This window comes from Macaca fascicularis, chromosome 1 (assembly GCF_037993035.2).
Source record: "Macaca fascicularis isolate 582-1 chromosome 1, T2T-MFA8v1.1".
Lineage (NCBI taxonomy): Eukaryota > Metazoa > Chordata > Mammalia > Primates > Cercopithecidae > Macaca > Macaca fascicularis.
This window is the reverse complement of record NC_088375.1, coordinates 126,197,501-126,211,796: the sequence shown is the minus strand read 5'-3', so window position 1 is coordinate 126,211,796 and position 14,296 is coordinate 126,197,501. Positions and strand designations below refer to the sequence as shown.

The window sequence follows — 14,296 nt, the reverse complement described above, 5'->3', positions numbered from 1 at the left end:
TTTGTAAATTATGATTAATAGTAGTTGAATACCAAAGTTTACGAGTGATTTACTCAAAAGGGAGATTTTATAGGGTAATACTTAAGGTCTGGCACTGGAACCAGCTTTCTAAGTTCAAATCCTAGCTCTACCACTTGCTAGCTATGCAAAATACAGCAAGCTTCTTAACCTCTGTGTGCTTCAGTTTTCTTACATGTTCCTTAACTTAAAATAGAAGAAATAATGATTAGAGTTGTGGGAATTAAGTGAATTAACATGTATATAAAGTGCCTAGAACAATATCTGACACAAGCATTTATATGCATTTTCTATTTTTTTTTTTTTTTTTTTTGTAATAGACAAGGCTATATCTTTAACATAATGGGCACTTTTACTTACTTGCAGCTAGGAGAGAAAAGAGGGCCTTATACTGGCATGTGTGGAATTGTACATAAAACATAACCCGTGGAAATGTGTGGCAAATGTGAATGTCTATTGTCATGTGTTCAGCTGGAAAAAATGTCTAAAAAATTAACAGATATTTTAGATTGTCAGGGTCTGCAAAACCACCCCCAGGTTCAGTGATTTGCTAGGAGTACTCACAGGACTCAGTGTATAGTCACACGTGTGGCTACAATTCATTACAGTGAAAGGATACAAAGCAAAATTGCCAAAGAGAAAAGGTGCATAGGGTGAAGACCAGAAGAAACCAGATGTAAGCTTTCAAGTGTCCCATAGAGTCACATTCCACATGCTTAAATCCTCCAGCAATGAGTTATAATAACACATGAAATGTCTATCCCATTAGAGACTTAGTGCCCAAGGTTTCACTGGGGTTGGTCACGTAAGTACCCTCTGCATGGCATGTTCCAATATTTCAGACTCCCACAAGGAAAGCAGATATTCAGCTCAAATAATATTGCTTGCATAAAAAGTTTAGGCACAGCGAGCCATTCTTATCAGGGAATGATGGGAACCCTTCCCAAATCCAAGTTACCAAACACCAGCCAAGGGCCAACTTTGAGGGCAGTCTTTTCTAAAGATAGCAGTTTCAGTCCTGCTATATTAACTCTTTTCTTCACACAAACCATTTTAGAAATGTCACCATGAAGGGTAAAAAATTTCCTGGTAAACTTTTAGCTTAAAAAAAAAATACTACCTAATTCTTTGGCATCAAGGGATGCTATTATTTCTTTCTTTTATTTATTTATTTTTATTATTATTTCTTATATCTTTTTTTGCCTGTTCTTTCCCCGTACAGCTTTATTGAGGTATAACTGACAATTAAAAAGTTGTATATTTAAGGTATACAACTTGATGATTTGATATACCTGTACATTGTGAGGTGATAATCAAAATCAAGCCAATTAACATGCCCATCGTTTCACATCATAACCAGCTTCTTTTTGGAAATGTGTGATGAGAACCTTTAAGATCTATTCTCTTAGCAAAATTTCAAGTGTACAATACATTGTTGTTAACCATATTCACAGTGTTGCACGTTAAATCTCCAGAACTGATTAACTTTGAATAACTGAAACTTTGTACCCTTTGACCAATGTCTTCCCATTTCTGCCTCCTCCCAGGCCCTTGCAATCATCATTCTACTCTCTGCTTCTGTGAGTTTGACTGTTTTCGATTCCACATATAAGTAAGATTGTGTAGTATTTGTCTTTCTGCATCTGGTTCATTTCACTTAGCGTAATGTCCTCCAGGTTCATCCCTGTTGTAAGTGGCAGGATTTATTTCTTTTTAAAGACTAAATAATATTCCATCGTATGGATTGTATGTATTCTGTTGTAATATTCCATTATATACCACATTTTCTTTAACCATTTATTCATCAATGGACATTTAGGTTACCTCCATATCTTGGCTATTGTGAATAATGCTGAAATGAACATCAGAGTGCAATTATCCCTTTGAGATACTGATTTCATTTCCTTTGGATATATACCCAGAAGTGTGATTGCTGGATCATCAGGTAGTTCTGTTATAAATTTTTTGAGGAACCTACATATTGTTCTCTATATGGATATAGCAATTTATATACCATCATGAGTGTATAAGAATTCTTTTATTCTTTTTTAAATTCACATTCATAACACTTGTTATCTCTTGTCTTTCTGATAGTAGTCCTTCTAAAAGGTGTGAGGTGGTTTCTCTTTGTGGTTTTGGCTTGCATTTCCCTGTTTATTAGTGATGTTGAGCAGCTTTTCATATACCTGCTAGCCATTTGTATGTCTTCTTTGAGAAAATGTCTACTCAAGTTCTTTGTTCATTTTACAATCAGTTTCTTTTGCTATTCAGTTGCATGAGTTCCTTATCTGTTTTGCATACTAAACTCTTATCAGAAATATTATTTGCAAATATTTTCTCCCATTCTGTAGGTTGCCTTTTCACTCTGCCCAGTTATTTCCTTTGCTATGCAGAAGATATTTAGTTTGATGTAATTGCTCTTGTTTATTTTTGCTTTTGCTACCTGTGCTTTGGTATCATAAATATTTGAAAAATCATCACCCAGAATAATGTCAAGAAGCTTCTCCCCTATGTTTCCTTCTAGTAGTTGTACTGCTAGAAGTACAGTACAACTGTACAGGCCTGATGTTTAAGTTTTTAATCCATTTTTAGTTGGTTTTTGTATATGGTGTGACATAAGGGTCTCCTTCTTCTACATGTGAATATCCAGTTTTTCCAACAGTATTTATTGAAGAGACTATCTTTTCCCCATTGAGTGTTCTTGGCATCTTATCAAAGGTCAGTTGACTGTAGATAAATGGGTTTGTTTCTAGGCTTTCTCTTCTGTTCCATTGATCTAGCTGTCTGTCTTTATTACCATCCTCCTTTTGTTATTATGGCTTTATAATTAATATGTTTTGAAATTGGAAAGTGGTTATGCTCCCAGGTTTGTTCCTCTTGCTCAAGACTGATTTGTGTATTCAGGGTCTTTTGTGGTTTCATATGAATTTTAGGAGTTTTTAAAATGTCTATAGAAGGAATAACACTGAATTTTTTGGGGGATTGCATTGAATTTGTAGATAGCTTTGGCTAGTATGGACATTTGAACAATGTTAATTCTTTCAATTCTTTCAATGGACATGGATGTCTTTCTATTTATCTGTGTCTTCTTTAATTTCCTTCATCAATGTTTTATAATTTTCAGTGTACAAGTCTTTAACCTCTTTGGTTAAGTTTATTCCTACATATTTTAATCTTTTGTGCTATTGTGAATGGCAAAAAAGATTAAAGATTATTATTTTCTTAATTTCCTTTCCACATAGTTCATTGTTTGTGTACAGAAACACTAATGAATTTTGTATGGTGATTTTTCTATCCTGAAAATTTACTGAATTTGTTTATTATAACATTTTTGGGGAGATGAGTCTTTAGAATTTTCCATATATATGACCATGTCATCAAAAACAGAGATAATTTTACTTCTTTCTTTAGTTATGTCTTTACTTTTTCTTGCCTAATTGCTTCAACTAGGATTTCAGTACTATGTCGAAGTAGCAAGAGTGGACATCCTTGCCTTATACTGAATGTTAGAGGGAAAGCTTTCAATTTTTTCCCATTTATTATGACGTTAACTGTGGACTTTTAATATATGGACTTTATTGTGTTGAGGTAAGTTCCATCTATGCCTATTTTGCTGAGCATTTTAATTATAAATTAATGTTAAATAATGCTGTTTCTGCATCTATTGAGATGATTATGTGTTTTTTTTTTTTCTTTCATTTTGTTATTGTGTTATATCACTTTGATTGATTTGAGTATAGTGAACCATCTTTGCATCCCAGGGATAAATCCCACTTGGTCATCGTGTGTGAGCCTTTTAATGTGCTATTGAATTCAGTTTGCTAGTACTTTATGAAGGATTTTTATATCTGTGTTCATTAGGGATATTGGCCTTTTTTGTGTGTTATCTTTGTCTGGTTTGAAATCAGCCTGATGCTGTCCTCATAAAATAAATTTGGGAGTGTTCCCTGTTCTTCCACTTTTTGGAAGTGTTTGAGAAGGATTGGTATTAATTCTTTGAATGTTTGGTAGAAGCTGTCCATAAAGTCATCTGGCCCTTGGCTTTTCTTTGTTGGGAAGTTTTTGATTACTGATTCAATCTCCTTTTTTTAACTGGTGTGTTCAGGCTTTCTATTTCTTCTTTATTCAGTTTTGGTAGATTGTATTCTCCTAGGAATATATCAGTTTCTCTCAAGTTATTCAATCTGTTGGCATATAATTCTTATAATCCTTATCAGTCTCTTATAATCCTTATTTTTATAACATAATGCTCCTTTTTATTTCTATTTTTATTTTATTTTTATTGTTTTTTTTTGAGACGAAGTCTCACTCTGTCTGCCAGACCGGAGTGCAAATGGCACCATTTCGGCTCACCTCTATCTCTGCCTCCTGAGTTCAAGTGATTCTCCTCCCTCAGCCTCCCGAGTAGCTGGGACTACAGGCTGGTGCTACCATGCCCAGCTAATTTTTTTTTGTATTTTTAGTAGAGACAGGGTTTCACTGTGTTAGCCAGGATGGTCTCGATCTCTTGACCTCGTGATCCACCCACCTCGGCCTTCCAAAGTGCTGGGATTACAGGCATGAGCCACTGTGCCCAGCCACTATTTAATTTTTTTTTAGATGGAGTCTCGCTCTGTCTCCCAGGCTGGAGTGTGATACATGGTGTTGGCTCACTGCAACCTCCACCTCCCGAGTTCAAGCCCAATTCTCCTGCTTCAGCCTTCTGAGTAGCTGGGATTACAGGTGCCTGCCCCCATGCCTGGCTAATTTTTTGTATTTTTAATAGAGATGGGGTTTCACCATATTGGCCAGACTGGTCTTGAACTCCTGACCTCAGGTGATCTGCCCACCTTGGCCTCCCAAAGTGCTAGGATTACAGGCGTGAGCCACCAAGCCCAGCCTATTTATAATTTTGATTATTTAAGCCTTCTCTCTTTTTTTCCTTAGTCTAGCTATGGTTTTGTCAGTTTTGTTTATCTTCAAAAACAAACAAACAAAAAAACCAACAACTACAACAACAGCAACGCAGTTTTATTGATTTCTTTTATTGCCTTTCTGTTCTCTATTTAATGTATTTCTACTCTCTGATCTCTATGAGTTCCTTCTTTATGTTAATTTTGGGATTAGTTTGTTTTCCTTTTGCTAGTTTCTTCATATTAGGTTGCTTACTTTTAATCCAGGCATGTTAAGCCTATAAAATTCCCTCTTAGTACTACTTTTGCTGCATCCTGTAAGGTTTGATATCTTGTAGTTTGTTTGTTTGTTTCAAGATACGTTTAAAATTCCCTTTTGGTTTCCTTTTAGAAACTGGGGTTTGGCTAGGCATGGTACTCGTGCCTATAATCCCAGCAGTTTGGGAGGCCGAGGTGGGCAGATCACCTGAGGTCAGGAATTCGAGATCAGCCTACCCAACATGACGAAACCCTGTCTCTACTAATAATACAAAAAATTAGCCGGGCGTGATGGTTGGCGCCTATAATCCCAGCTACTTGGGAGGCTGAGGCAGGAGAATTGCTTGAACCCTGGAGGCAGAGGTTGCAGTGAACCAAGATCGTGCCACTGCATTCCAGCCTGGGCTATAAGAGTGAAACTCCATCTCAAAAAAAAGAAAAAGAAAAAAAAAAGAAATTGGAGTTTAAATTGGTTTTGAAACAACTTATTAGTTGTTCAAGAGTATGTTGATTAATATGCATTTATTTTTGTGAATTTTTTCATTTTCTTGTTGCTTATTATTTTCCAGTTTTGTTCCATTGTGGTCATAAAAGATACTTGGAATGACTTTAGTTTTCTTAAATATGTTAAGACTTGTTTTGTGACCTAACACATGGTCTGTACTGGAGAATGTTTCATGTATGCTTGAGAAGAATGAGTATTCTGGTGCTGCTGTTGGGTGGTAAGTTCTATATATGGTTGTTAGGTCCATTTGGTTTATTTGTTGGTTAAGTCACCTGTTTCTTTATTGACATTCTGTCTGGGAGTTCTATCCATGACTGAAAGTGGGGTATTAAAGTTCCCTACTATTATTGTGTTGCTATCTTTCCTTTCAGTTTTGTCAATATTTACCTTATATATTTAGGAACTCTGATGTTGGGTGCACATATATTTATATTTGTTATATCTTCCTGTTCAATCACTCCTTTTATCATTATATAATGTCATTATTTGTCTCTGGAGATGTCTGTTTTGTCTAAGTATAGCCGTGCATGCTTTCTTTTGGTTACTATTTGCATGAACTGTCTTTTTCTATCCCTTCACTTTCACCCCATATGTGTCTTTAAATATAAAGTGAGGTCATGCATGGTGGCTCACACCTGTAATCTCAGTGCTTTTGGAGACTGAGGCAGGAGGGTCACTTGAGGCTAAGAGTTCAAGACCATCCTGGACAACATAGTGAGACCCCCATCTCTACAAAAAGAAAAAAAAAATAGCCCTCCCTATAGTCCTAGCTACTCGGGAGGCTGAGGCAAGAGGATCATTTGAACCCAGGAGTTCGAGGCTGCGGTGAGCTATGATCATACCATTTCACTCCAGCCTGTATGACAGAGGAAGATGACCTTATCTCAAAAATAAGGAAAAAAAAAACCCAACATATGTGTATATATATAAAGTGGGTCTCTTGTATGCATTCAGCTACTGTATGTTTCTTGATTGGCGAGTTTAATGCATTTACCTTTAAAGTGATTATTAATAGGTAAACACTATTGCCATCTTATTAACTGTTTTCTGTCTGTTTTGCAGTTGTTTTCTTCTTCTCTTCCTGTCTTTCTTGGTTATTTTATGATTTTTTTGCAATGATTTGCTTTGATTCTTTTCACTTTATCTTTTGTGTATCAGAGTTTTTCTTTTGTGGTTACTTTGAGACTTGCATAAAATATTTGTAATTGTAATAATCTATTTTAAGTTGATACAACTTAACTTCAGTCACATACAAAAACTCTACACTTTACTTCCCTCTCTCATTTTGTGTTATAATCAGAGTTTGATAGTTTTTATATTGTGCATTCATTAACAACTTTTTTAATTTTTTAAAAGTTTTAATTTTTAATTTTTATTTTTGAACATTTACCTTCAGGGGCACATGTGCAGGTTTGTTACATCAGTAAATGTGTGTCATGGGGGCTTGTTGTGCAGATTATTTCATCACCCAGGTATTAATCCTAGTGTCCATTAGTTATTTTTTCTGATTCTCTCCCTCCTCCTACCTTCTACCTTCTAATAGGCCCCAGTGTATATGGTTCCCCTCTATGTTTCCATGTGTTCTCATCATTTAGATCCCACTTATAAGTGAGAACATGTAGCATTTGGTTTTCTGTTCCTGCATTAGTTTTCTAAGGATGATGTCCTCCACCTCCATCCATGTTCCTGCAAAGGACATGATCTCATTATTTTTTATGGCTACATATTATTCCATGGTGTATATGTATATATATACCATTATAAAGAAATGTATACCATTTTCTTTATCCAGGCTATCATTGATGGGGATTTAGGCTGATTCCATGTATTTACTATTGTGAATAGTACTGCAATGAACATATGTGTGCACGTGTCTTCGTAATAGAATGATTTATATTCCCTTAGGTATATACCCAGTAATGGGATTGCTGGGTCAAATGACATTTCTATCTTTAGGTCTTTGAGGAATCACCACGATGTCCTCCACAATGCTTGAACTAATTTACACTCCCACCCACAGTGTATAAGTGTTCCTTTTTCTACATAATCTTGCCAGCATCTGTTATTTTTTGACTTTTTAATAATAGTCATTCTGACCGGTGTGAGATGGTATCTCATTGTGTTTTCATCATTTCTCTAATGATTAATAATGTTGAGTTTTTTTTTTTTTTATATGCTTGCTGGCCACATGTATATCTTCTTTTGAGAAGTATCTGTTCATGTCCTTTGCCCGCTTTTTTTATAGGTTTTTTTTTTCCTTGTAAATTTGTTTAAGTTCCTTATAGATGCTGGATATTAGACCTTTGTCAGATATGTAGTTTGCAAAAATTTTTCCCTTTCTGTAGGTTGTTTGTTTACTCTGTTGATAGTTTATTTTGCTAACAAATTTGTATATTTTAACTTTCATATTATACTTAAAGTAATTTGTGCATCCCCATTGCAATGTTACATTCATATATATTTGTCTATATGTTTACCTTTTCCAGTGAGATTTATTGTTATACGTGTTTTTGCATTGCTGTTTGGCATATTTTCTTATCATTTTGAGGAATTCTCTTAAGCATTTCTGTACAACAGGTATAGTGTTGACAAACTCCCTCAGTTTTTGTTTGCCTGGGAAATATTTTATCTGTTTTTCATTTTAAAGTATAATTTTTCCAGGTATAGTATTATTGGTTGACAGAGTATTTCTTCTTTAGTGCTTTGACTATCATTCCACACTCTGCTGCTATACATCTTTTAGCTGAGAAATTAACTAATAGTTTTATAAGGGTCACCTTATATATGATGAGTCACTTTTCTTTTGCTGCTTTCAGAATTCTCTTTGTTTTTCACCTTGGAAATTTAATTTGATCATAAAGTGTCTTAATATAGTCCTATTTGGGTTGATCCTGTTTGGGGAATCTTTTGAGTTTCGTGAACCTGGATGTCCATTTCCCTTTCAAGATTTGGCAAGTTTTCAGCTGTTTTTTCTTTAAATAAGCTCTCTACTCCCCTTTTATCTCTCTTCTCCTTCTGGAACTTCCATAATGCATATATTGATTTGCTTGACGGTGTCCCATAAATTCCATAGGATTTCTTTTTTCACTCTTTTTTCTTTTTTTCTCTTCTGGATAATTTCAAATGACCTGTCTTCAAGTTGACATATGTTTCACTAGCTTGCTGAACTTCTTTAAAACAATTACTTTGGGTTATTTGTCAGGCAATTTGTGTATCTCCATTTCTTTGGGTCCGGTTACTAGAAAATTATTATATTCTTTTGGTGATGAAAAGTTTCTGTGATATTTTCCTGTGTTCTTTGTAACTTTGTGTTTGCATTTAAACATTTGAAGGAAGAGTCACCTCTTCTAGGCTTTACAGACTGGATTTGGTGGGGGAAAACCATCACCTGCCGGTAGGTGTGAGGGTGTGGATGACTGCAGTGTGGCAGCTCTGGTTAAAGGGGAAGTAGAGTAGCATAGACTGCAGGTATCTCCATCAGCTTAGGTCCACATCAGCAAAGACTGCAGTGGTCCCTGGTGACCAAGGTTAAAGGTCTGCAGTGACAGTGAGGACTGATTAGGTCCTCTGTGGTGAAGGCTGTTGGCATGCCTTTCTCTTCTTTTCACTCACTGGGAGAAGTTGTGGTTGACAGGATCCCTCTTTGTACTAGGATCTGGGATACAGGGGTACTCATAGTGGTGGTGGTGCCATTGTCCAGGACACAAAGAGTGGCAGTGGTGCCTAGATCTGGAGTGTAGAACACACATTCCAAACATTAACACACACTGTCTGTGTGTTATCGGAGCCTGAGGCACAAGTGTGTGTGGAGCAGTGGTGGTGCTAATGTTTAGAATGCAGGCATGAGTGGAACAGTTGCAGAGCTGGGGTCTGGGGGTATGTGTGTGGAGGTGCTGGATAGTACATGGCTCTGGCCTGGATGGGGCACAGTGGCAGCACTTTCTGGTTGTGGGGCACAGAAGTGTGTACTTCAGGCAGCTGTCAGCTGAGGGCAGCACTGGCAAAGACTGTGGTAGTCCTTGGCGGTGAAGGCTGCTGGGGTCTTTCTACTCATGTGTCCTCTCACCAGAGGGCAGTTATGACCTAGGAGATCTCTCTTGGTGCAGATCTGGACTGGACTGAGAGCTAGGGTGACACAACTAAAATGCTTCCTGTGTTTTCCTTTGTGATCAGTCTCAGTTTTGTGTTCCATTGGGTTGTTGCTGCTCCTTCTTTGTACTCTGGAGCTCTCTCAAAGCTATTTTCATCAGTAGGTAGTTGTTTAAACATTGTTTTTTGTGGGGGACTAATGTTGAGACCTTTTAGTCCACCATCTTGCTAAACATCCAGAAATCTATTATTTCTTATCTTGTAATCAGTATTGCTGGCCAGTCATCTTTTGCCTGGACTACTGCCATGGATTCCCAACTGGTATCATCATATCTCCAATCCATTTTTCACACTGCTACTAGAGTAGTCCCTTAAAAAGATAAATCTGGTTATGTCATCTCTCTACCTTAAAACCCTCCAGTGGTCACTCACTTCTCTTAATTGCAACATCTAAAATCCTTATTTTGACTAGCAAGGTGCAAAATGACTTGGCCTCTTGCCCTCTTCTTCACTTTCATTATTCTTTGCAGCCAAACTGGCTTTTTATTTTTCCACTTATTCTAGTACACCATGCTTCTTTTTATTTCAGGTACTTCTCATATGCTGTTTCCTCTACCCAACAGGAGGGAATTACAACCAATACTATTGTTAACTGTTCTCAAAGCTATACTTGATATTTGTTATCTCATTTGGCCAGTACTTTGGCTAGGTTTTTGTTTGGTGGGTAACATGAGCTTTTATCCCTGAGGAATCTGAACTTTTAGTTGCTTTGTTCTTCTCTCTTTTTGTTTGCTATTATTCCCCCATTCACTGTTACTACTATGCAGTAAAATACCATATATATAAGTGCTCACCTGTGTATCCTTGGGCTTTACCATATCAATGAAAGGTGACATGATTTTTACCTGCCAGCATCTAAGATCTATTTGCCTAGGGTCTTCCTCTGGCCTCTGGAGCCTGTTCTGTTTCTGGAAATGGCAGACTGGAAATGATAAGGAATTAAGGCCCCTGGGAGCAGCCTTCACTAATAAGTGATGGACATTAGTAGATAAATACCCTAATGCCCTTGTTCATTTGGGTAGGATAATTCTGAAGTCTATGCTCTACATTATTTCCCAGAAGTTCTTAATAAGATTAAGCCCCAGTTGCATATCATGGCAGCTTGCTTAATAACACATACTTTATCAGCTTTCGCTATTCCCTTTCTCACATCCTCAGTCCCCTACCAGTATGTTCTAGCATCACCTCCAATGCCTTGTCTCAGGGTTGTGAAGCAGGTTCACTGTGCATTGGTTACTCTTCCACTTGCATGGTTCTGGTGAGATAGAACACTCGCACAATAAGTTAAGTGAAGGAACTTTATTACTCATAGATAGGCAGCAAGGGCCAATAGTAGCCTAGAATTCATGGCAAGCCAGTCCCCCAAAGCTCAGGAAGGCCATCCAGGGTGGATGGAGTCTTGTCTACATGTGTCCCATGTTACACTGCAGATGAGGGACTCTGAAAGGCACTCAGCTCTGGGTTTCATACTCAGGGGCAACTTGGCATGTGGGCTACTGCTGTAGGATATCCTGTTTTAGGATGCTTGGCGACTGAGCCCAGGCTAATCTGGCCAGTTTCCCCATCTCAGGATGTTGCATTTCCAGCACATTCTACAGTTATTCTTGAGAACTACAAGCAAGAAAGGAAAGAGCTTGGTTGTCAGGGTCATCAAAGGACTTGTCCTGCAAGAGTCTATTAGTATTATGTCTGTTATAATGATCTGTGATCAGTGATCTTTGAGATTATTATAGCAACATCTGATTTTTGCAGATAGTCAAGCTCTTTAGCATAATCGTATTTTCTTCTCTTGGGATACAGAAGCAGGTGACTTTCAAATATGAAGTGCCATGTTTCTTGACTCTCAACCCAGGCAAAGAAAGCTCCCTTAGCAGAGCTCTATTCCTCCCATTTCTGCTTGTAAAGTGGCTTTGGAGAAGGCCTTGCAGCATAAATTAGAGCAGTGCTTAAGCATTGTCTCATAGATCTTCCTTAAAGCAGCAAGGAGCAAACAACACCAACCAACATTCTGAGATTTTACAAGGAGTTTTCCTAGAACTTCAGGCTCAAAAAGCACATAAGTCTACCTTTAAAGTTATCACAGGAGGCAGTTCAGTCAAGCATTTCCGTAAAGCATCAAAAAGGTCATCACCTTCTTAGCCTGTAATATCTGTGTCCTGTCCTAACAATAAAGCAAGTGCCACATATTTTAGGTTTTAGTTATGGCAGCACCCTGTATCCAGGAACAAATTTCTATACTCGTTAGGGTTTATTTTAAGCTATTGTAACAAAGAGATTCCAAAATACAGTAACTTAAATAAGATAGAGGCAAGTGGCCCAGTGTTAACAGTACAGCTCTGCCAACTTCAATACAATTGTCTTCAAAGGTTGTACCTGTCTTTGCCATTTCCCAGGTAGAAGTAAGACAAGTGTCTTTAAGGTGATGTCTCAGAGTTTGTGTGTGCAACTTCCCCTCATAGCTCATTGGCCAAAATTAGACACTTAGCCATATATATCTAGCTATATAATGAATATATATGTAATGAGTACTAGATATAGTATTCATTATACAGAATGTGCTTACTAGAGCTATCTTGGATTCTAAATGGTTTTCTAGTTTTAATCTCCATGAAAATTGACTTTAGTTCCTGTGAAGCCTGATCTATAGGGTTAGATTTACATTTTCTTTTTTTTTTCCACATGTGTTCTTGTGGTATACTAGCTATTACTCAGGCTAAGGCATAAAATCCTTCTCGTAAAAATAAAAAAAAAAAAGCCTCTCACATTAAGTTACTCTTCCTGACTATCCAGTAACCAAACAATATTGAATGCCTTGTATATGTAAAGTGTGGTGCTGAAAAGAGATAAAAGATATGATTTCTGTCTCCTTTGTGTCATTTATATGCCTCTTATGAAATAGCACATTCATATATATGCATAAAGTGATTTAATATTGTCAACTTATTCTGCAAAAAAGGAAAAGAGAGACTAAATGAAAGGGCTTTACTTATTATCTTAGATAATCAATTGCATAAAAATGAAAGGAATTCTAGGTTGTACTAATATTGGGTATCTAGTATACTTTTAAATATAATTTTATACTACTAATTAATATTATAAATATAGAAACAATATATATCTTGTTTCACTAACATTATACATTTCAATATTTTTTATGCAGTATAAGAAATTGCTTAGTTTTGATGGTGTTCATTTAGGAATTATTGAAAGATTTATATCTGGCTCATTGGCTGGTGTAACTGCCCAGACCTGTATTTACCCCATGGAGGTATGTATTATAAAATCCTAACTAAAGTCATACTTTTAATGCAAATTATAACTTTTTATAAATGAATCTCAGATAAGTATTTTGTACAATAAGCAGCTTTATAGGTATAGGATTAAAATCTCATATCAAGAGTGAGTTGGTGGTCAAGCACAGTAGCTCATGCCTGTAATCCTGGCACTTTGGGAGGCCAAAGTGGGAGGATCACCTGATTCAGGAGTTTGAGACCAGCCTGGGAAACATGGTGAAACCCCATCTCTACTAAAAATACAAAAATTAGCCAGGCATGGTGGTGCATGTCTGTAAAACAAAACAAAAAAAAGTCAGTTAGCCTCAATGGATTTTGTTGTTGTTGTTTAGGACAAAGGTATTATTGTGTATGAACCAAGAAGATAAACAATTTTGTTGATCAATTGATTGAGAGAATCACATATTCATTCATTGGGTAAATTTGTATTGTATACCTACTAAGTTTAAGGTATTTTGCTAGGTGCTATGCAGGGTCCAGAGAAGAGTCATACAGGGATTTTTGGCCATGTAGCTTGTAGTCTAGAAGGGGAAATAAAATATGCACATCAATAATAATAATCTAAAATAAGAATTATAAATTATAGAAAGATCAATATAAAGTGCTATGGAAATTGAGAAGGGGAGAAATTATTTCAAGCTAGGGATTTCATGAAAGACATGAATAAAGACTGGGTGTGGTGGCTCTTGCCTCTAATCCCAGCACTTTGTGAGCACTTTGTGGACTATGTGAGCCCAGGAGTGCGAGACCAGCCTGGGCAATATGGTGAAACCTCATCTCTGCAAAAAATACAAAAATTAGCCAGGTGTGATGGAGTGTGTTTGTAGCACCAGCTACTCGGGAGGCTGAAGTGGGAGGATCACTCCTCTATCAGGAGGTGAAGGTTGCGGTGAACCATGATTACACCATTGCACTCCAGCCTGGGCAACACAGCGAAAGAGACTAGAAAGATTAGAAGACCAGATGCAAGATATTGCCATCATTCAGGGAACTGATAATGAGAGTTCAAATTATGATAGTGACTAGGGGAAATTAACTCATGATAGAGCTGTCCTGAGAACTGTCAACTCGAAAAGTGGAAAGCAGGGGAAGGAAGAGGGCGAAGTTCTATTTGGGTCCTGTGTCTGAGTGTTTAGGAGAGTTGCATCGGAGGTACATCTTGAAAACAGGTAGAGAACGGG

General features: G+C 37.0%; 1 protein-coding gene across 7 annotated transcripts in view; it reads left to right on the top strand.

The window, feature by feature from the left end:
• Positions 1-14,296, top strand: part of LOC102141746 (mitochondrial adenyl nucleotide antiporter SLC25A24-like) — an 80,999-nt gene that overhangs the window by 49,830 nt on the left and 16,873 nt on the right. For all 7 annotated transcript variants that reach the window (XM_074000396.1, XM_074000388.1, XM_074000390.1 and 4 more), the window contains one exon: positions 12,983-13,090. In XM_074000396.1, the coding sequence (XP_073856497.1) occupies positions 12,983-13,090 (108 nt within the window). The remainder of the gene's footprint in view (positions 1-12,982; positions 13,091-14,296) is intronic.